This window comes from Neopelma chrysocephalum, unplaced genomic scaffold (assembly GCF_003984885.1).
Source record: "Neopelma chrysocephalum unplaced genomic scaffold, ASM398488v2 Primary Assembly neopelma1_25, whole genome shotgun sequence".
Classification (NCBI taxonomy): domain Eukaryota; kingdom Metazoa; phylum Chordata; class Aves; order Passeriformes; family Pipridae; genus Neopelma; species Neopelma chrysocephalum.
This window is the reverse complement of record NW_020897694.1, coordinates 13,620,661-13,644,798: the sequence shown is the minus strand read 5'-3', so window position 1 is coordinate 13,644,798 and position 24,138 is coordinate 13,620,661. Positions and strand designations below refer to the sequence as shown.

The window sequence follows — 24,138 nt, the reverse complement described above, 5'->3', positions numbered from 1 at the left end:
ATCTCTCCAAACTGGTAGGTGCTAAATTCCATCTATCCTTGCTAACTGTAATAGTTCCTCCTTAAAAATACATCTTTAAATACCTTATTTGGCAAAATATCTATTTTTTCAGTGCTATATGGGGGAACTTTAATCTCAAAATACATAATGTCCTGCAGTAATTTCGGTATGTTGAAACACTGAGAGAAAGATCAGATGTGTCTAAGCTCATGAGTCTGCAGTAGCTTTCCACATCTAGTTTATTAAATATAGATGTAATTTGTCATATCATTATCAGAAAGAAAATGCTGATATTCCTAATATCCAGTTATACGTGTTTAAAAGGATGAACATTCAGCCTGACATTCAACCTGGACACCTTAATTATATTAGAAGTTTATCCTCCTTTTGTTTTTAGATTCCTTATTTTTCCACAGACATCAGACTAAATTTGATTGCCTATCTGTTAAAAGGAGAACTTATATTCATTTTTGTATAAGTAAGGATGTACCTTATAAACCTTCAAAAACCTTCATATATAGATGATCATTAGACTACAGATTGGTTTTATTTTATTTTGTCACTGTTTTGAGTCTTCTAATCCATATTTGCCTACTGTGTTTCAAAAGGGAATCAAATTGGTTTTGTGGTACATTAATGTTTTATGCAATATTCCATAGAGAACATTAAATCAAAATAAAAGAAAAAAGGTTGACCTCTAACACTTACACCCATTTCTTATGTCAAGATGGAAGATGTTGAAAGCCTTATATGGTCGTAACCCTTCTATCTAACTGTGACCCTCCTTAACATTAAGCAGGTGACTCGATTAAACATAAATCAGGCATAAAATGCCCTGCATGAAGCAGGACAGTGAATCAAGCAAATTATCAAATGGCAAAACTCATTCTGTGCTCTGGGCAATGTAAGCTGCCAGCACTTATACATCAAAACTTCACTCAATGTAAGATTGATTTTATTTTATTTTGTTTATTTTAATTCCCTACAGCAAGCTGTGTTAGTCATGTAAAGCACTGTCTGCATCATTGCGTTCCTAAGAAATGTTTTTCTTGTTTAGCAAAGACCAATCGCAATTTTAAGCAACATAATCTATCTAAGACTAGATATGTTGTGCTCTGTAGTGGGTCTTAGTGGTGTTAATATTTTGTGCAGTAATACCAAAACTTAAGCTTCTGTGATTGTATAGATTTTTTTCCTGTTTGTTTGTGTGTATAAACACACTATCAGCTTTATCAAAAATATGAGCACCAAAGGGATAATGTTATAAAATTAAATCACCAGTAGCCATTGAAGATATTTCCCAGTTTCAGTGAAGATGCTGGGATTAAAGCATGTAAGTCCAATCTTAAGGCAAGAATGAATTTTTATGTAAGATGATACATGTCTTCCTTTCACAGTTGCTTTTTATGCTGCCTTAAAACATGTCAAAATAATCCCCAGCAGAGGAGCCTAAAAGGAATGTCAGCTCTGTGGTTATGTAAATCGAATTGAGTGCTTTACAGCAGGTTTAAGATTTTTATAACTCAGAAGTTGTTAACAGCCAGCTGGTTTGTATCTGTTTTTTATGGTTATTCTTGTCATAGGCAGCCTCCACAATTTTTAATTATATTTTATGGTATGTGTTTTCCCTCCTCTTGAATCCCACAGCCACTCTTTGCTTCAAAAGATATTTTCCACTGGGAAGAGGAGAAGCATTGCTCTGGGACTCCATCATTAGAAATACTGTTGTATAATTACCTCTTGGTAACAACAGAGGAGTGTGACTTTTCATTGTGGATCTTTAACTTTCCAGGATGGAAATCTGTAGTATTCTGCACACCTGGTGAGACTGTGGTGCCTGCAGCCCTTATCTCAGACTGTCTTCTGCTTTTAAAGAACTGATTTACAGTTTTTATTGCATTCACAATGCAAATTCCTCTTTGCTTCACATTTCAGATTTGAATGCAGGCTTTGTGCATTGCAGATTTGATTGCGTTCCATGTTCTGCATCACCAGTTGTTTTTGTAACATATGTTCTCAAAAATGCCATATTTTTAATTTTGGTTTAGTGACAGTAGTAGTGATACTGGACAAACATAATCTTTCAAGTGTTTTTATAGCAAGATAATTTCAAGAGTACAGTCTGGTTCCCATCTGGAGTAGAAAAAATTTAAAATATTCTGAGCACCTTGTTGGAAAATAAAACACCATTCCTGACAGCCTGAAAAGCCAATGCCTTATTTTTTGTTAGACTTTGAGAAGCAATGAAATATGTAGTTCTGTATAACTGGGAAGACATCACCAGAAACTATGCATTCTTGAATGTTTTACAATGTTTTGTGAGTGTTCTCCCTCCACTAAAGGACTGCTCTTTAATTGTCTTTAATGGTAGATCCTCCTGTTGAAACACCTCCTCTCCTTGCAGAAGTAATGATGTAAGATTGAGAGTCTTTAATAATTGATCACACAGAGAAAACTGTTTGTTAGATGGTTAAAAGACTGTTAAGCTTGTCAACCGTAAGATAACATAGACTATTATAAGACTTCTTTTCAGTGAAAAAATTTAGGTGAGAAAATTAACATTTGTTTTTAGTTAAAATCTAAAATGGTTACAGCCAATCTCACTTGAAAAACCTATTTTGAAAGTGCAAAGGAAATAATATATGATTTTGTGTTGTATTCCAAGAATTGATTTGTGTAATCCAGTTTCATTATTTTAACAGACTGAAATCAATACAAATATTATTATCATACCTAATATATTCAGACATTATGACTCTATAGATCTTCTTGTATTACACAATATTATATTTAAATTTGAATGTTAAGTGTTTATTCTGACCCACTTACGGTCTAATGCCCAATGTCAGCAGCTTCTGAACTTCAAAATCAAATATCTCTCTCTACTGCTTTGGCTTCATATTAATTTCTAGGAGCATACAATGTAACTTAACACAGGATAAATACTTATTATGAATTTTTTTTTAGTATAATGCAGTGGGAAATTCAAACATCCTCAAAACAGCTACCTTTAAAAATACAAGATTACTGAAAATAAAGTTTGAATATTAGTAAAATATACTGATCTTTCCAAATATATTGTGGACATTTTATCGTATTCTTTTCAATTTCTTCTCCCAATATTCATCATATTTAATACAGTTTAAAATGAACAAGCAAATAATAATAACAAAAATAAAGAAAATACTGCTTACAAATGCATGATAGGGTGCACTTAGTGCAGAAAGTATACAATAGGAATAGCATATACTAAAACTGCAAGATACATTGTATTCATTAAAAAAATCACATTATATATATACATAGATACATAGTATATTATTTTTAAAAGCACCACCAGAACAAACCAGGAAAACTTATAGGCCTTATAGATGTTTGCCAGATTAGGTGCATGCAAAATGTTTCATGTTTTAGGCATTACAGGACTGCAGCTACAGTTCATAGCTTCACCTCCCCCTTACCCCAGGCAGAACTAACTGCCTGTATTTGCCAACCATGACCTGCAAGAGTAATCGTCATTTCTTTCTTCTCTAGGGCTGTTGAGGATAGCGTGTGCTGTTTAATGATATGTATTTGTTCAGGGTTGCAAAATATATCTACATGATAACCTGGAAACTAGAACTAATATATTGAATTTTTAATTGCTTCTTGTAGCCATTATTTAATGATTTGAAATAGAAATAATTCTGTATTGCATAAACTCTAAGGCAGTACTGAGCCTACCCTAAAGTCTGTGTTTGGCTACCAATGAAGCTCTAACAAAATGAGAGAATACCTGCATATTTTAATTAGGCAGTATTATTTCAAAGAAGATCCTCTTTGGGTGTTACTATGTGGTGTGCAGTACTTGATCTGCTTGGAATAATTAATATGAACAAATAAAATCACACAGTTTTGACTTACACTTAATTACAAAGTTTCTGTAGTTATTATACGTGAAGATATTTCAGAGAAACAAAGTCTGTGGCGGGATTGAGTGAAACAATATACCTGGAAAAATGCATCAACAGCTGAGGAGGCTGTTGTTCACATCAGGCTTTAATGCATTAATTTACGCTAGATGGACCTTTGCATAAGAATTTTCCTTAATGTTATTACTTCTCTGTTTAAAACAAACATTGATTTTCTCCTTTTGTGTGTGTAAGGGTTAGAAACAAGGTTGAGAATATGCTGTTATGAAGTTCTTGACTCAAAATTAATGTGGAGATAAAGAATTAAGTATTTTCCTACTGTATCCTTGAACAGGTAAGCTATTGTAATAGTTCTCAAATATACACCTGTTTTTTCCTGTCAGTAAAGGATGGAAAGATTATTAGATAATCATATTGTTCCTTTTTCTTTTTGAACCATTTTCTAAAATATGTAATGGCTTTATGGTACAATTAGATTAGAAGTATATTTTTTTATCCTTAATATCCTGTTTTTCAGAATACGACTTCCTTTACAGTCAACAAAAAAATAACTAGTCACATTTTACAAACATAAGGTAAAATCATTATATTCCCTTTTGTGGTTGTCAGTGATTTAGGAAGAGTATATTTAACATTTAACTAGTTCAGGTAGCAATGAAAGGATGGAGATTTTTTAAACATTATTTTAATAAAACCTCAAGTAGCTTTTGTGGAATTAAGATTTTTTGAAAAATCATCAGAAATTGAGATGTGTTTTGATCTTTTTTGAAAATTGCTGAACTATTGATCTTTTGCTCTTCCTGCTTCAGAATTTGAATTGACCGTATGCCAACTTGAATTTCAAGTTGGTAAAAAACTTGCATCTGTTAATTTGATGGTTTTAGAGAAAAACACTACAGCTAAACTAATAAAAATGTTTATTTCCTATTCTTTCTCAGTGTTTCCTGGGCTCAAAAGTGCTTTGTGACCTTTTAAGGTGCATGGTAAAATTGAAAGCAATGTTTCACTTTCATAGTCCCTTTGTGGATTTTTATCCGTGTACACCTTAAACTGAACTGCTGACCTCACTTCTTAGGCAAGTTTAGTTTGCATTTTATGGACTTTGTTTGACTTTATAGATTTAGGATAAGGGCTGACACCAATATTAATGTATACCTGGCACTTTCTTTGTTTTTATAGCTTTGTACAACTCATGGTTGATTTGTATTGATAATACTTCTGTAAAGTAAGGAAGTGTTATCTCTGTCTAATAGGTAGAGGGGAATAAAATTAAAACATACATGACATCTGATGCTTCTGGTAATATCAGAATTAAAATTGAATAGCCTCCAACTTCTTCTTCTGTTGGTATTTTTAACTAAAGGTGAGCTATTTCAAAACTCCTTCAGATATTATTCATATATTTTTCTTTCAATGTCTCTTCAGATTCTTCTTGCAAACAAGTATGGCTTTCTCTGGAAGGGATGCTTGGCACATGTGTTAAGCAGAGGTCTTGTAGGTGTGGGGTAATGGTCTTTCTGGATTTAATTTACAACTAACTGAAGATAAATTATAAGAAAATGGCAGACAGGAGACTCAGACCATCAGCTGTCTAACCAAGTGACTGACCTAGGGGCATCTCTAAAGCTGCCAAAATAACTGTTCACAGAATCTGTCAAAAAGCCAAATCCTACTGTTAGAAAAAATACCTTCCATAATTTTGCATCTTGGCCTTTTATATGAACACATAGGATGAAAAAAACAAAGTTAATACATGGTGAAATGTATTCTGTTGATAGCGTTCTGCAGATATTATTGCTTCTGTAGACACTTGTGTAAAACAGTGTTAGTGAAGGACTGATTTGGGGAGAGACAGCACAAAGGTAGAAGCTTTGCTTTGGACTAAAGTTTATTTTTTTGGTGTTTATATGGTAGCTTGAAATAAAAAAAGCTTGCTAAAATCTCTTTTATAAAAGGGTAAGATTAAGGCGAGCTGCTGCTGTGATTAGATGCAAAAAATACTTGATCCTATCTGTAAAGTTGATATTTCATAGAATCATAGAATGTTTTTTGTTGGAGTGGACCTTAAAGATCATCTAGTTCCAAGCCCCTGCTGTGGACAGGTACACATCTCACTAGACCAGGTTGCTCAGAGCCCCATCTGACCTGGCCTTGAACACTTCCAGGGATGGGGCATCCATGACTTCTCTGGGCAGCCTGTTCCAGTGTCTCACCACTCTCACAGTAAAGAATTTCTTCCTAGTATCTAATCTAAACCTACCCTGTTTCAGCTGAATGCCACTGTCCTATCACTACATACCCTTGTAAAAATCCCTCTGCAGCTTTCTTCTAGGGTCCTTTTAGGTACCGGAAGGCCACTATAAGGTCTCCCCAGAGCTTTCACTTCTCCAGGCTGAACAGCCCCAGCTCTCTCAGCTTATCTTCATGAGAGAGGTGCTCCAGCCCTCTGATCATCTTCATGGCCCTTCTCTGGACTTGTTCCAACAGGTCCATGTCCTTCTTATGAGGCCCCAGAGTTGAACACAGTACTCCAGCTGGGGTCTCACAAGAACAGAGTAGAGAGGGGGAGTCACTTCCCTCAACCTGCTGGCCATGCTTCGTTTGATACAGCCCAGGATACAGTTGTTTTTCTGGTGTTCTTTTAGTTTGGTGTAGGAATGTCAACTGTTCATTTAGGAGACTGGAATGAATCCATACAAAATTCCTGTATATCATAAACGTTGTAGGAGGCAATCTTTTTTCCATGCACTGAAGCCATTTTATAATTAATTTTGTTCTCCATGCTCTTTGATATGAGGAATATCAATCACTTATGCTTGAATGGTAGCAGTTTCCAGCAAAAGTAGAACATTTCACTAATATTCACTGAAGTTTTCCTGCCATGTAAGCTTTCTTACAAAAAAACCCATGAGAATGGAAAAAAACTACTTGTCAATATTTTTTTTCAAAAACATGGTCAGTTGAGACAACACTATACTGCCACTTTTGAAATGTGTTTGCCGTAGTTGAGAAGGGCAGGATGTCAACAGCAAAGAAAGAAAAATGTAAATAAAGTGCATTTACACACACAGATTTGATCATAATACTGCATGGTGCATATATGAATGTCTCTAAACGATATGGCATCTTTATTAAATATTGTTGCTGGAAGGACAGAATCGTGTTGATTCATCTGCCTTTATTATATGAAACCTCACTGTGTACTATCCATTGGTTAGTATGCAGCTTAGATAAAACACAGTTCTCCTGGGGCCTGTTATTGCCTTTGAAAATCTGTTTTGATAGGTGGAGGAATCACTCTTTTTCAAGCTTGGCAAAGAAATATAGCATGTGATTAATACATCCAATTAAAGAATAGAACAAACAGAGAGAACGCTAAAAATGGCTCAAACTTCTTAAGCAACTGGCAGAAAAAAATTCTTTAATTTTATGGGCTGTAAGTGCATCACAGAATTAAAGCTAACAATAGGTTTGCATCCTTTTAAAAGTCAATTCTTCTGTTTGCAAAGCTGAGCATGTGTTTTAACATATTTTAAGTAGTGATTAAGAATTCAATTTAATATAAGAAATTGCAACAAATCCAGTAATTTTCTCTCATTTCCTCTAAATTTTATGCGTGCCATGGACATGTTTGAGAGCTAGTATGTTCTTCACTTTGGAAAATGGCCACCAGCTCTTTGGGCTGTGCAGTGACAAATGTTGATTATAAACCAACATTTTATACTTGTAATCTTATTACCTATCTCTATGTCTTCCGAAGTGACTTCAAGTCAACATTAGTATGAAATTACTAGAATGATGTTCTGATTTCTAAGATAAAGTAACAATAATGATCCTTTTCTATTTTATCAAATTATTCATACGTAAAATTTTAGTCTAGAAGTTATAGTATTGAAGACTAGTAATATCTAGTAAACATGGAGAAATACACATACACTATACAGGCTATCGATATTTTTAGTTGAAGAATAAATTCAATTAGAGTGTTAATACTTCCATTGTTAAGTATTGAGGTTCCATCTTGTAGTTAATTGAAGTTAAATTACTTGTGACTGGGATAAAAATAATGAGTTATTATCCAGATGTTAACTGAATTTTTGTCAGTTATTTCTGTTACTCACTCTGTACAAAGTGTGCAGTCCATCTTGCCAATCTGAATGTCAAATAAGTCTAAAACTTGAAATTTTAGCAATGATCAGAAAGAAGGTCATAACCCAGAGAAATGAGAAATTAGAAAGTACACATCCTGTCTCATGCTTATGCGAATGTTGAGAAGGTGGAGGAAAGTGATTTCCAGTAACAGATAGATTTGTGAAAATCCAGATCTGTTGATATGCTGTTCATTAATGGCTGAAGAAAAGCTTAATTAAATTATCTGCTGCAAATTATAATCAAGTTCTCCCTACAAAATGGGGAATCTGTGAAATAACTGTTGTCATCATATTTTGCCTATTGACAGACGCTACCAAGTTGAGAGGATCATGGTAACATAAAACCTTATCTTTCACAAAGTATTACTCTCTTATGCTTGAGTATTTGGTGACCTTTGAGTATTTATTCATAGTGAATTAGACAGGGGTACCAATCAGCTGTTGGCTTCAAAGAATATGAATCACTTTTGGAAGTGATACTTCTGATCACATGTGTAAATCTGAATTTACAAATATCTGCAGATCTTCCTGATCTAGACTGCAATTATGCCAATATGGTAGGAATTGTAGAAAAGCTACTGCATGATTGTTTTCGTATTACAACTAAGTACAATAATTATGTATGCATTATAAATACCATGTTTTCCTCTTTAGCATAGTTAACAGTCCTCAGATGTTTACTTTTTGCATAGCAGACAATTCTGAGGTACAAAATAGAAGTATCCAGAGTTACTGTACGGTAACATTGCGGATGTGAGAGAACTCTTGTGATCTGAGGTGATAACTTGGCCATAGAACCAAAAAATTATAGAGCCAATAAAGTTGAAAAAGTCATCCAAGATCATCAAGTCCAACTTTTGACCAAATACCACCATGCCCACTAAACCATATTGCAAAGTGCCATGTCTACTCATTTTTTGAACGCTTCCAGGGATGATGACTGTACCGCTTCCCTGGGGAGCCTTTTCTGATGCTTAAACACACTTTCAGGGAACAAATTTGTCCTAATATCCATGCTTTGACAGAGTGCTGGGACAAGACACAAGTGCACATCAGGCCACCGCTGTGCCATAGTTTGTATTGGAAAGAGATACTGTGTCTTCAAATAGAAAAGGCCAACACAGTGCATTTGTCTAGTGCCTTGGTGAGCACTCAGGGTGCTGCCTGTGGGATTTAGTGTTCTGTTACCTTGTGCAACAAGTAGAGGATATAGGTAAGAGAGGGCTGTCTGTGACAGTTGACTGCCTTTTCATCTGAAAAAAAGGAATACACAGTGTTACCTGTAAGTCATTATCACAGCTACTTTGTACAGTATCACAGTTCTGCATCACAGTACAATACTCTGCTATCACTGTGCTGTAATAGTACATTTAGCCCCATGCCTTGCCTCTGGCACAGCGTAATGCATAATGGATCTGACGAAACTTAAAAAAGAAAAGAGAAAAAAAAAAGAGCCCCAAAGCCACAATGCAGCTCTTGAAGTTACAACACTTCTAGTGAATAAAGGAATGAAGAAGGAGAGAGGACTCTCTTGACCCTTACAGGTGAATTCATTACGTTTTGAAACGTGAAAATTCTCTTACTCAAGTTTCTGTGTTAAAATAAGGGTATATGTATCTTGAAATAACCAGTGAATTTCTGGGATTTTTTTCCAGCATTGTATTGACTTCTGCCATCCTGATGCTTGGTGCAACCTACTTCGCACACTACAAATAGAGAGAGGCAATCAGAAGAATATTGTAGAATTTGTTAGTGTATATTGTATTATAAAGGTTTCTTTTTTTGAGTGAGGAGTGGGAAACATTATTTGCTTTCAACCTAAATATGACAAAACAGGATCAAAGTTTTTCTTTAAAGATATTTTAGGGTTTTTTATACATGTGGCATATTTTTACTGCATTAGTGAATAATCTTGTGGAAACCGAAAATATCTTAAGATAGTGGTTTATATTTTAAAGATTTATTGAAGGACTACTGCTCTATTGAGCAGCTGTGATAATATTTCATCTTAGTTAGGGAAGGTGATTGTTTGCAGCTAAAGCCCTGAATTCCTTGCCTTCTCTTTTCATGAGTAGGATTAACGCTGTTTTCACTTCCTGGGGATGGCAGGAGCCTGACTATTCTTGTGCACTGAAAGTGAGAATCTAATCTTGCTTTCTTGAGGCAAAAATGTTGCTTTGGGACCAAAACCATAAAGGCCACAAAGGCCTTGATAACATGTTGAGTAAATATTAGTGGGAGGTTTCTTCAGTGTGTGGACCCAGTGCAGAGAATAGATCCCTCTATGAGCTCATCCATCCCATCAGAAATCTATGAAAGCTAAAATTGCACCGCTGCGGTCCACAGCTAAAATCTCATTTTATTCTGAACTTGTTCTGATGCCACAAATACTTATAAACATGAATAAGTTAAATGTCACTCACATGATTAGGCATTTGGACTACAGTGGGTCTATGGGAAAGAATTTTCAAGAATTCTGCTTGCAAGGCTAAGCTCCAAAGTTGTAGGGAGATGTACTTCCACGGGGCCATCAGACTGCCTCAGCAGTGTTTAGGTGTTAGTTTAATCAAAGAACTGTGTGCCATTACCCCAGGATCTGTGTCAAGCTGTGGATTAGGTTTATAAAAAAAACTACAAAAGCTCCTGCTGGTTGAAAGATTATGAGTATTTAGCTACATTACTGCTCTTACAAGCATGAACACGTCCTTTCAGTATTTTTGAATTGTAGCACTATTACAATTAATTAATTTCGTTCATCTAGTTATAAATTAGACTAAAGTTAAAGGCTAACGTTTTATTAAATACTACTGATTTTCTTATTGGTTTTGGCTGTATAACTTAAACTGTAATACACTTCTCTAAACTAGTCCCAAAGAGTATGTCAATAAAAGACGTTGTAGTTAGTAAAATCTAAGAACATTAAATGAAGAAAATTCACAGAGCACCAATAACCACCAGTAACTGTCATTATGTTAAACCTGTTAATTTCCCCTAATAGGGAGAATAGTATTGTGAGAACATGAGATAATACACACAAAAAGAAGAAAAGAACTTCTGTTTGTAAAAAGTGCAGGGAAATTGTTCCCATAATAAGTCATTCTATTAAACAAGAGCCATTATTGCACTCTAGCAGTACAAATGTAAAACAGAAAGTCTGTTAGGAACCAAGCATCATTGTTAGCATAATATATTGTTAGTATATAAATATATATTGCCTTCCCACGTCTTCTTTTTTTTTTGGAATTGTATGCTATTCAGTTAACGAGATTGTGGATCAGGATTTGACACTTAAGGAAAAGTATTTTTTTATATTGTTCAAAGCTGACCTCTGCTTTTAAAAGGCTTGATCTGCACTTTTTCATCTGTTTAGAAGCATACATTTTTGGTTAAGAAACTGAAGACAATCTCTTTGTCTTTTTCCTAAGCTAGGGAGGCTGAGATAAAAAAGAATGCCTACTTTAAAAGTCACACATGGCTGTAATTTAAGATTTTTTTTACCTCATTGTCCATAACAGTTGAAAGAAACCTTCAATGAAAGTTTATTAACTAGGCCAATGCCTGAGGCAATAAAGGTTCATTTATTACCAGTTTCTTGGCTGTTTTTCTTCTTCTATTTTTCCGTTAAACTCATAGCGTAAGATAATACTTCACAAAATTAAACCTTTGACCTTCTGTGGAGTTAAGTCGCCTTTGATTAGATAAAGTAACAATTTATGGTCCAGCATGAGGTTGCACATGAAATGAATAATGCAACAGAGTGAATGAGAACTGGGAATCTATTGCTTTTGAAAAGATGACTGTTGTTTAAGAAAGAACGCTCTTTCTTAATTGTATTGTATTGATGCTGAGTGCATTCCAGTATGATTTTGAACTGTTACTGAAAACTGCAGTATAGCCAGGCAGTTATGCAGCATACATTGTTTAATTCTGTCACAACTGCACCAAGCCAATAATAAATTCATAGATTACAAAATCCTGTTAAGATAGAACAGTTAGTAATTTGTTGTGGTATTTGAAATACACTGTTTGATTTCACTTTTTACTCTTCAGTACAAAGGAAAACCCTCAGTAAAAAATAACTAGATGGAATGTAAGTCAATCATCCATTAATGGCAAATACTGGTAATAAAATAATTACATTTACACATTTTTTTGAGCATTGTTGAAACTGCTAGTAGATCAAATTCGAAAAGTACAGTCAATATGAAGTTTTGCCTGATTTTATCAAAACAAATCAAGAGGACACGGCTTCTTTCTAGGACCATGTTTTATTTCTGCAACTGTGTTATTAATTGTGGGAGCACATTTTAAGTATAAAGATTTTTAGGTTTGAAGATTGCTGAGGAAATTTAGCTCTTTTGCTTCTTTATCTTAAATGCAATACCCAGACCTCAAAATTCATATTGCAATTTTGAAGTAGTTGCAGGAAAAAGGTCTGATTAGGCTGATGAACAACAGATGGTTTGAGCTTCCCATACACTGATTTTCTCCCAGTGCAAGACTGACAGTTTCATTTTAGTTGCACCAATCTAAACTATGGATGACTTTTTTTCTAAGTATTCCTTCTTTAACAATATTTAAAGTGCAGTAGTTACTTCACTCTTTCTTTTTACATGACACCTTTAATAAGAGCCCTTTAAAAAATATTAAAAAGTTATTTGGATGAGCAGTTTAGCTGAACCATTCAAGTTCATCAGGAAAATACAGCTAGAGGGGCCAGACAAGAATTTTTTTATTATCCCAAAATAACAAATACTGAAATTTTAGGGTAAACCAGTCTTGTTGTATTGGATCAATCCAGAAAAAAGGCTTCTGCATAACTGTGAGATCCCAGATCTACCTGGTACGGAAAGAATTCTACTAGTGAAACTCAGTATATTTTAGCAGACCATTATGGTTTAGTCTGAAGTTCTCCTTTCTGCAATACAGTCTATGTAATCAGACCTCTGTCCTCCTGCAGATTGCTTTCCCCTTCTTGTTTTATGTATCACACTATATAAAACACCCATTAGATCAGAGACTAAGGTTAGGATCCTATTTCACTTGAAATAACTGGGCAGCAGCATAATAAGCTACCAAAAACTTGTACCTGAACTGCTGAAACCCATGAAACCAGTGCAATAACCTAGAGTGATCGGGGTCAAGTCCTAGGAGGTAACCCTGCCTTTCTTTCTCAGGCAGAGTTTTCCAGATTTTAGTAAGAATTTTGCCAAAGTAAGAACCTCAGTATGAAATCTGGAATTAAGTCAAGAAAAGATATGAATTATTTTCAAGTCAGTACCATTGAAATAAACTATAAGAAAAAGGATTAAGCATTAATTCGAAATAATGAAAGGAGTTCTTTCAGAATTTAGAGGAGATTTGGACCTCCTCCCATGCAGTGAGTAAACTGCTTCTGCAGAGTGAACTTTCCAGCAAATAAATGAAATTAAACGTAACACACTGCTGACAGTTGTATATTGGTTTTCTACCTGTTCTATGATTACAAAGGTAGAGTTTCTTGAAGTCCTAAATTACTCAATTTTCCATGTACCCATGAATACATATATATATATGATATAGTTGTATTAAGGAAATTAATAATTATTTATTGGAATGACTATTAGGAATTCTTATTACTCTTAGGGATAGTTATGTGAAGGAATTTAAAAGTGAATGAAGAGAAATGACTTAACTAATTTTGTAATTTGTCCCAGGATGAAGATTAGGCATACAATTAAAAATGTTTATTTTGAGACATATTCGAGGCTGAAAAAGTTACACTCATAAGTCCTTTTCCATTTTCCTTCACAAATAATGTGCATTGTAAGCTGCTCACATCTGAACTCAAAAAACTGAAAGTTTTAAGAGCTTTCTCTTAAAGCAGGCAGGGAATAGTATATGTTATATATATAATAGGAAGGCAGAAACCCTGGATGTGATTTAGTGCCCACCAGTAATTTGTACACACTTTGAGAATCTGTCATGATATATGATAGCTCTCTTAGGCACTTTGTGTTTAAAACAGAATTGTTTCCTGAAGATACTTTGTTTTTTTGTCATTGTTTTCTGTTCCATTCATTCATTTTTCAGCATTAGAGACCACACATACTGGGCATACTTCTGGTCTCATTCTCACCCATGAAATTCTGACTTTAGTAGAGTTGTATGGGTGTAAATTAGACTAGGACTTGGCAGGAAAAAGCTTGTGATTATATTTGGCAGAGACAGCAGGCTGCAACTTTATTAACATAATTAACAGCTACAAACACACCCAACAGGCCAAAGTAATCTAGTGACAGAGGAGAGAAGGTCTTAGTAGGGAAAGGATCCTTTGCGCTCTCTTTTGGTGTTCTGCTTCTTGATCCTGAGTTCCTACTGAGGGCTTGGCGAGCACTCAGTTGAGCTGTAATTCAAATTCATATGGCTCCTGCAAGACACCTTGAACAGACTTTTGCTGATGAGTCTATAGGAACTGTCAGCAGTACGGAGATTACTTCAGAGGTGTGATGGTTGAATCGAACTTTACTTTCTGATGTTTTGCTCTTTGAATTAAATTGTTGGACAAGATTAATTGCACGCAGTAAGAGATTTAAATGAATGGCTTTATAAAGCATTAAAGTTCTAAGTATGTCACATGGGAAAAAAGCTGTAAGGTTTAAATGAATAAATGTATTTAATGCATAAAATGTCTAGGCTAATTTTTTAATTCCTTTACTAACATCTTTTATTGAAAAACCATACTTTATTCATCCATCTTAGTTATACTGCTGTGGTTGTGGTAATTTAATATTCCTGCTCTTTGCTAATCTTCTGGTTCAACAGAAGTAGACAATAGGTTTCATAAATTAAAAATACGCTCTTCAGAACATGCTTCTAAAGATAAAAAACAAGGCTGTAAACATTTATGACTGAAACAAACTAGATTGTTCAAATACTGCCATGATGTATCATGTATATCAATATGGCACTGATATCAGTTAGAATGCAAACAAGGTTTTAAATGATGTGCCCCTTCATTTCAGCTGGAGAATCCGCTTTACACCATCTGCCTATCAGATGGTTAGGAACCAGGACTGCGTATTAATGCCACATGTTCGATTTTCATTCCTCTTGTAATGGTTAGATTCATATTGCTAATAGCTGTGCGTGAGCACTGTCGATGAAATTTGTGTGACGATGGAGTGATGAGATATTTATAAAGTGCCTGTCTCACTGCATAATCAGCAGGAAGAATGCCAGACATAAACAACTTATCAATTTCAGAATATTAATGACAACTACCATTGACTTTAATTCATTGAATATTTTGGCCTGGATGCATTTTAGCTGTTCAAATAAATATTTGTAAAGAATAAAAAAATACCTAAGTGGTTGCTTGGTGTGATCCTTACTTCTTTGATTTCAGTTGCCTTTCTGGGTCCCATCTGATTATCTCATTTTTGAAGATAAAATTTCTGTAGTGTAGAGAAGTGTGCACCTTGGAAATCCCTTGGTTACTTATTGTAGAGTAAAGTGATATTAAATAATGTTTAGGTCAAAAGGCTTTTTCAAACAATAAATTAAAAAAAAAATCCCAAGTATTTACTTGGGTATATACCCATACTAGAACTTTAAAGTTTAGTATTTTAAAATATGCATATAGATACATAGTAGCATATTAACTTTTATTTATAATATGTTTGTCTGCCTGTACTAATGAGATAAGAAATATAAGTCAGACTCTGGGATGAAGTCTTGTCTTGCACCATACCCCAGTATACCACAGTGCACCAGTGGCTCTGATAATTGGCTTAGGACCTTCCTTGCCACTTGCTTTGCTGTATAAGGACAGTCAGGTGATGGGAAGTAGCAGTAAAGGAGAAACTGCTGTAGGCTGGAAGGGCTGTGAGGAACAACATTAGGCTAAAATTCTGAGGATTATTCCTTGCTCACATTTCCCCCCTTACTTACACCAGTGTGTATATGAGACATGCATTTCAGATTCCCATAGTTTAAATTAATTTCTGTATAGCAAAGTAATCATTTCAATCACTTCTGAGGCTATATGAGAGAAGGCATGAAATTAGTCATTTAATTTCTGCTTTTTAAAAGTATCATTTATTACGACAAGCCTTATCTTGCAAAAATCGTACTACAGAACTATGCAATTTGTATTTTAGTTTCTCAGTCCCTATCCAAAGTGAAGCATTATGGCCTGTTTTGTTGAGAAGCACCAAAGCATACTTTTTTTGCAAATTTTGTAGCAAAAGAGGGTTTATATTTTAGGAGTTCTGCTTGCAGGTCATTATCCCAGTGAAATATAATAATTACGGGTGGGCTTACAAGTCCTGTGTCCAGCATCTGTTTAATATGTAATTTACCCCAATACTTGGAAGCACTTAAAAACTGCTGGCCTAGAAGTATAGTTGCAACCAAAAACTTGAGGTCTGCTGTTGTATTCATTGGATATAATGTATTGGAATATTCCTCCAAAGGACTGTTCTTTAAAAATGCTAGTTTTAGCTTGTCAGTGATGTATACATATATTAAAAAAGGAAGTATAGGTTATTGTGTTATTTAATGAACACAGGATGCAAACCAGAGTTCAGAGGTGCACCATCCCTTTTTCTGTGGCCAAATTTAGGGACTGTAACCAAATTTGTGTAATGTATAGCTTCATATCCTTCCTCTAAGGTAAAAATATCATTGGAAGCAATCCATGTTATTGTCAATACCTTCTTAAGATCAGAACATGCACAATTTGTACTAGTAGCAGAAGCTAAAGTAAAAGTAAACCCTCATATTTATCCACCTTCTCATTTGACTTTTGGCTTTTGATACATCTTCTATCTGAAACAGCAGTTTTCTAAATAATATTGATCTGTAATTACTATTTATTCGGTAATTCTTGTTGCACTTGGAGGTGTTAGAAGTCAGCCTGTGAGAAGGATTAGGAAGCTGGAACTGTTTGCTAAACTTTATGTGGTCATACAAAGAAATAAGGGAACACAACCTTGCGTCAAGCTGTGATATATTCAAAAGCATCTCTTCTGCTACCTCATTGATCTGTTGTCCGTTCACCTGCCTTCCCCCAACTAGAATTTGCCTTCTGTGCCTCCCCATCGCTAGCCAAAAACATGGCAATAGTGAACTTGTTTTCCATGTAGGGAGTCAAAGGAGACAGGAGATCCTGGGAAGCAATGGTGGTAGCAATATTTATCTCAGTAGCCTGGGAATATTTGTTTATTTGGTCTTTCCTGCTAAATTGCACTCCTCCTATGTTAGACAGCAGCCTTGGCCCACTAGAATAGTAAATTGTGGAGTTAATTTTTCTTGAGATCCATAAGACACTTCACACATTTCAGAGTAGCTAAAAATCAGACAAGCAGGCACACCTTTAAACTAATTACAGTGGGTTTTTCAAGCCTTCTCCACGGTCAGGGCAAGAATCTTGATTCAGAATGACTGAGGGTCTATTCTTCTCTTGTGGCATCACAGGCTGAGGGCTGAGGTTGCATCATTGCATTAAACTTACCTGCTTTCATGCCTTCTCTTTTATTTCTTAAATTTAATTCTCTTTCATTTCCATCTCCGCCCCCTGCATCAATTGGGTAGGGGAGGCAGCTCTTGTGAAGTTTTGACATTGACTTCTCTCTGCTGCCACCCAGGATGGGGCACATGGATCTGAGTGGGTAGCAGCAGCGTTTGGGGACCACAGAAGAATTACCCTGCCTCAGGGAAGAGGGCAATTGTGACTTTGATTAAAGGCTGCATCTAATTTTGAGTTATGAAGGCATTGCTGGACCATTTCTCTAACTGCTATTGACAGAGAGAAACTTTCCTGGTTTTGTAGAACATTCTTGTAAATGACTGGATGGCAGAAATTTGGTTTGGTAGGAAGAGCACTTCGGTTGCCCGCAGGTGGCTTTGGAATTGGGATTAAATGGGTTTAATAATTCCTCTTATTGATAAATACTTTAGATTTATGATCACCATAGATTTATGATTTGAATTAATGCTTCATTTGGTCATAGAAATAGATGCTGAGACAAATGATATGCAGTGGTTGAGGCTTCCATACTGTAGCTATTAAATACCTTAATGCCTTCAAGTCTGAAAAAGATGCTTCCTAAGTGATTACATCTCCTTGCTGTTATGTATGAATTGAGAAATGTCTGAGTTCTATCATCTGTTACTACTAAATAGAAATTATACCTGTTTTTTCTGTTTTCTTTAGTATGTCAAACATTTGAGAGCTAAAGGTTTTTTTGCTAAGTACTGTTACCTAAATGTTCACCTATTTATAGTCAGACACTCAGGACACCATTTTGAAGCTAAATTAGATTTTTGAATGCATGTGTTTGTAGCTGTAGCTAGTTATGATTCTATTATGAATGCAGTTACCGGATACCAAGTTCAGGTTTAGATGGAAGTATAGCAGTAATTATCTAAATATGATGAGAAATATTTTTCTTGAAAAAGTGGATAATTCTCAAATCCAAGAAGAAGAATAATACTCTGCAGTGTTCTCTGTTCATTACATAACAAGCATGAAGGAAGAATAACAATCATAGTCCCTATAATGGAGAATAATAGCATAATGTATATTAAAGTTTTTCCTTCTTCTTTGCAGGTCTGACAGCAGCAGCTGCAGCAGCAGCAGCTGCTACCAATGCTGCCATAGCAGAAGCAATGAAAGTGAAAAAAATTAAATTGGAAGCTATGTCCAACTATCATGCGAATAATAACCCGCATGGAGCAGACTCTGAGAATGGAGATCTGAATTCAAGTGTTGGTAAGTTTCAGACATAGCATTATTATATGTCCATAATACTCAGATATTTTATTAAAACAGTGGTCTTTCTGAACTACCTTCTGAAGTCCTTGATTTGGTGTAAAAAGTTGCATATTTGTTTTCCTTTTTGTAATGTTTTTAGTTGTATTTTGTATCTGACCTTTACACCAGCGTTCAGCATTGTTGTTACTATTACAAAAACATTCTTTTCTTTGCAGGCTACTTTTGCAGACTCCAGTTAATATTTTCCATGAAAGAAAGTGGTTTGATTGCTTAGAGTTCATTTTTCAAAGTACAGGTGGAGTGACAGATGATGGTGTCAAAGTGAAATTTAACAATGTCTCCTGCTCAGTGTGTTGGGTATCGACTTTAGGTAATTCAGAACACAAGCTTGAAAGCAAAATATTTCATACTTTCATGTACCCTGTGACAAAAGGAAAACATACATACACAATAAATTTTGCTGTGCTTTGCAGTTCCTATCATATTTTATTTTAATATACACATTCTTAAAATGTAGTTAACAGGTTTTTCCATTTCTTAAGCAGCCATCAGCAACTCTTGTTCTTTTTCAAAAAAGAATTGTTTCGGTATACTTTATGCATTTGTTTGGACAATTTGTTTTGCTAAAGCATACTTCAAAGCTAGGATAACTTTTTGTTGTTCTTGATTAAATCTTTAATCATCTCTGTGTGTCTGCTGTAAAATGTTTTGTTATGCCATTTCATTGTATTGGCTCCTTTTATCATGTTGAGACAGTATTAACTCAGCAACAGAAATTCAATGACAGAGAGGTACATTCAGAAGACTGCAGACAAGATTGGTGTATACTGGAATAAAATGGCTTCAGATAGGCTTTTTTGCTTTTATTTTGACCCTTTGTCTAGTTTGTTTTTGTTTTTTTTTTTCAGTTTTTCATCTCCTAAATACATTTGAAATGAATCTTAGAGAGTTATGTACTAGCCTTAACATAAATAAATATGTGTTTGTGAACGATGTTTCTGCACAGTTCAGTAGACATCAGTAGGTTATTATTTAGAAATAATATGAGTAGCAGTTCAAAGAACAGGTTTACCTAGGCACATGCTATTGTAAATAGCAACAATATATATGCGTTGCTTCATAAGGAGATGACATGATTGGTTTTGTTTTCATTTTAAATAAAAGCTTAAAAATGCCTCTGTGATGGTGAAGAAAATAGTCTTAAATTGTGTGTGAGTACTTGGATAGCAACAGGGGTAGTCACTGGAATATTAGTGGAAAGATTGTCCTCTTAGAGAGAAGACAAGAGAGGGTACAGAGCAGGTATCTTAGAAATGCGGGAGGAGGAGATAGGTACAAGTGAAGTGCAAGGACCTGATGGCCCTCAGCATGCTGGGAGAAGAGGCAAGCAATGAGAAAGAGTGGAAAGTGTAAATGCAAACTGGGAAGACAAGGAATGTGTACTAGAACTAGAAGCTAGTTTAGGTTTTCAGACATAGATTAATGCATAATGTGAAATAAAATGTTCAGATACTGGCTTATAGAACTGTTATTCTGTTTGGTAGTTCTAGGGACAAACCACATGTGAATCCATGGAAATGGAAAAGTTAACAGGTAATCAACAACTAACCATGCAGAGTAGTTGTAGGAGAGTGGATGGAGGGAATATGTGAACTCCTTTGAATAAAAAGGAAAAAAATCTATTTTGAAATCATTATTTGAGGCATAATTTAGATAACTAATATGCTCTTACACAGCTTAATCATTTCCTGTTTAAGAAAATCCATTCTAGCTATTTTAGTCGGACAAAGTTAGCAAAGCAAGATTATTTATTGTCAATGTCAAAATTTCCTCTCAGCCCCTTAACTTACTTGTTAGCTTCAGTTAATTTCCTAATTTAACTGAATGAAGAATTGAGTTAATTTCGTTCAGAAAAAAATGGGTCTTCGGAGTAGAGCAAAAAGCTTTCCAGTTGTCTCCGTTCTATGAGGAATGGTTCTGGCAGTACAGTTTGCTTGTCTGTTTCCAGTCTTGAGCTATACCCTTCATATGGAGGATTTCTCAAAAATAGTTTCTTTTTGTTTCTTTTATAGTCAACCCTATCTAGTATCCAGTGTTGGTTATGCATATGGAATCATAGAGGTGATTTCTGCTGCTACTAATGCCAGGGTATTATTTGGTTCAGGAAGAGTTAAGTCTTTGTGTATTAGTTGCACTTTTGAAAGTTAGCATACTGTATTATCTTGAAAAGAACTCATATTTCAAAGGTGTTGCTTTGTGGTAGGTGTGTGCTCTTTTTCTTCTGCGTTTTTTTCAGATGCTTATTTATGTCTTTTCAAATAAATTTTAACTATTTTACTATTAATGTTTTAAATAATGGCTTGTTAGATAGGAATATGAAATATTACATTACTGAATGTTGACAGGAGGAAAGAATAAAACAAAATAACCTGGTTTTGGTTTATATTTTAAATTATGTTATGTGCCTGACCATACTGAACAGGAGAAAAGAAACAATCCAACCAGGCTAAAAGCTTAACTGATACATCTTAGCCCATATGTAGCAGGCATTAAGGTGTGCATGGATCGATCCTATCCTGTTTTTAGGCTGCTCCAATGCCTATGTAAGAGCAGATAAATAAAATAAGGACTCTGGAGTTCATTTTTCAGGTTTACTTCTGAATTGTCTTGCTTTTTGGTTTTAATCAAATGTTTAATGTGAATTATTTTTTGTAGACTAACATTGTATAATTATATAGAGCACTACACAAATTTATTAACTTGGTCCTTTGAAGCAGTGACCAGAAGGTTAGAGAATGAAGGGAGTTAAAGGAAGCCAATGATACTAATAAGTAATTATTTTTTATCCCTCAGTTTTGTTGGTAACCTTGAGCTTGCATCCTCCCATCAGAATTATCATTTTAGAAGTGTGAAAAAAATGAAAGAAAAAAAAAGAAATTACAGAGGAATCAGGGTGAGGTATTAGCACACTGAGTAAAATATATGGCTGCAACGCCTTTCTCCCCCATCCACAATCAATTGGATTCTTTTAGTTTAATATTTACTTGCTAAGATGAGATGCTAGTCTGCATGGTGATAAACAGTCTGCTACTGGCATCTGAAGGTGACCTGTCAGTTCATATGGACAAATCTGCTGCTTACTGAAATGTACAAAATAAATCATTAAAGCAGGCAGGTGCTCATTCCCAGATTTAAATCACCATAGATTTATGATTTGAATTAATGCTTCATTTGGTCACAGAAATAGATGCTGAGACAAATGATATGCAGTGGTTGGGGCTTCCATACTGTAGCCATCCTAATATTGATTACTGAGATGTCTTTGCAATCTCTTGTTTATATCAAGTACTGTCTTGTGACAGCTTGGCTGATATGAACTACATTACAGATAAGAAGGAAAAATGTCCCAGGTTCTTTTTAGTGGCAATTCTACATACAACATACAGGGTAGATAAATTATTGGCGTTTTCTTTAAAAAATGAATTCCATAGGGCAGCAAACAAAAAAGAAAGATTATGCTGTTACTGAGTGGTTGGGTTTGGTTTTTTTAAAATAAATAATTGCAGAATTAAAAGAAAGAGCGCAACAAGGTCAAACTTAAAATTTCTTTGAATAGGTTCTACTCTTTGTCATATTAACATCTTAGTATGGTATTGGGATCAGTTGTATGTTTACCGTCTGATGCTCTGAAGCAATGCATAGGTAAAGCAGCTAAATCATTTCCTTGCTGCTTAAGTACTTACTGCCCTGCTATCATACTTCATTAACCTGCTGCAGCAAAAGATAGAAGCCTTTGAAAATAAATACCTTTAAAACTATTTCTATGAGCTAGGCTTTGCTATCTATAACTTGGTAGGAAGTGAAGAACAGTCCATATATTTTTGCTTCACAAACATTTTATATAATGAAAACACTATGCACACACTGTACGGAATACTCAAAGGATTTGTTAAGACCTTTGCCACTTGCTAAAATATGACTCATAAAACTTGTAAACAACTATCAACAATAGTAAATTACTTGCTTAGTAGGAAATGAGTTCATATCTATTCAAAATGTGATCTCAAAACAGATGTCCCAAGAAAATGTCATTGTTTAAACTACATTCATAAAAAAAAAATTGCTATTATTTCTTTAAGGAAGTGAAGCAATCAAGAAGACTTTGGTGTTCTCAGTTTCTAAACACAGTTAGGAAATACGAGGCAACATTTACACTTGGCTAGCATGTTAATCCATAAACAACCACAAAATGTGTTAAAAAATAAGAGGTTTTCTTGGCATGTTAGGTTTCCTCTTCATATGCATTACCTTGCAATATTTAAAATTATGAGACAAACACAAGGCTTCCTGTGATGTGTTGTTCAAAAGTAATGATTGCTTGTATACTACTCTTTTTTTTTTCATCCAGAATCAGAGATAAAATGATTTAGGTGAAATTATTTTTCTCCAGTGACCTTGTCCAATAATAGAACAGTACAAAATGCAGTAATTTCCTTTTTCTAAACACACGTGTCTACTTTGAAGGAAAGAATTACTTTTATGGTTTCAGGAAAAAGTCTTGGAGACCTTGAAAAAGCAAATAAAAGGAAACAGAGAATGCAGGCCAGTGAGCACAGCTCTGCAGTTGCACATCTGATTCTCTGCCTTGGCAATGTTAATGAACCTCAAATCCTCCCTATAATTAGATGAGGGAATTGCTTATATTTTCAAACAGATGATGCTGCTATAATGAAACGATTGACAGGGAACTTAAGAGTGTCTACAGTAGTAATTTGGTTTCTGGGTTTTGGGTTTTTTTTTGTTTGTTTGTTTGTTTGGGTTTTTGTTTGGTTTTTTGTGTGCTGCTTTTTTTTTTTGTGGTTTGGGTTTTTTTTGTTTTTTTTTTTTAGTGTAAAAGAAGATTGGCTGTGGATACAGGTCCTGGGAGAGGTAGCAATTTACACAGAAAGCTATGACAGGTGTCTTTGCGTAACATGGAAATAAAATGGAAGATAGAGCAATGATGGGCAGGTATGGCAATTTTCGGGAGGGGGTGTCCTGTGCTTATTCTGCTTGGGTTCTTTAAAAGGGGCCGAGACTCAAGAGATGGATCCGGATTGAGTGCACAGCTGTAACTGCTGATGAGCTAATTGCTCCTTATCTCTCAGCCCCATTCATCTTCATTTTTTACCAATTACTGAGAATTATCTGTGTTCTCAGTTGGATATGAGAGTTAATCCTTTTTGGTTAAGCTGGCAGTACTGTGAGCAGATTCCAAATCATAGGGTGAAAAAGCCAGAGCACGCTTGTTCTTAAACTCTCTCCAGTTCGATGACAG

The 24,138-nt window shown here is 34.9% G+C and overlaps 1 protein-coding gene across 8 annotated transcripts in view; it reads left to right on the top strand.

The window, feature by feature from the left end:
- The window catches only part of DACH1 (dachshund family transcription factor 1), a 357,379-nt gene that overhangs the window by 167,710 nt on the left and 165,531 nt on the right, over positions 1 to 24,138 (top strand). For all 8 annotated transcript variants that reach the window (XM_027674513.1, XM_027674510.1, XM_027674516.1 and 5 more), the window contains exon 3: positions 18,657 to 18,818. In XM_027674513.1, coding sequence (XP_027530314.1) covers positions 18,657 to 18,818 — 162 coding nt within the window. The remainder of the gene's footprint in view (positions 1 to 18,656; positions 18,819 to 24,138) is intronic.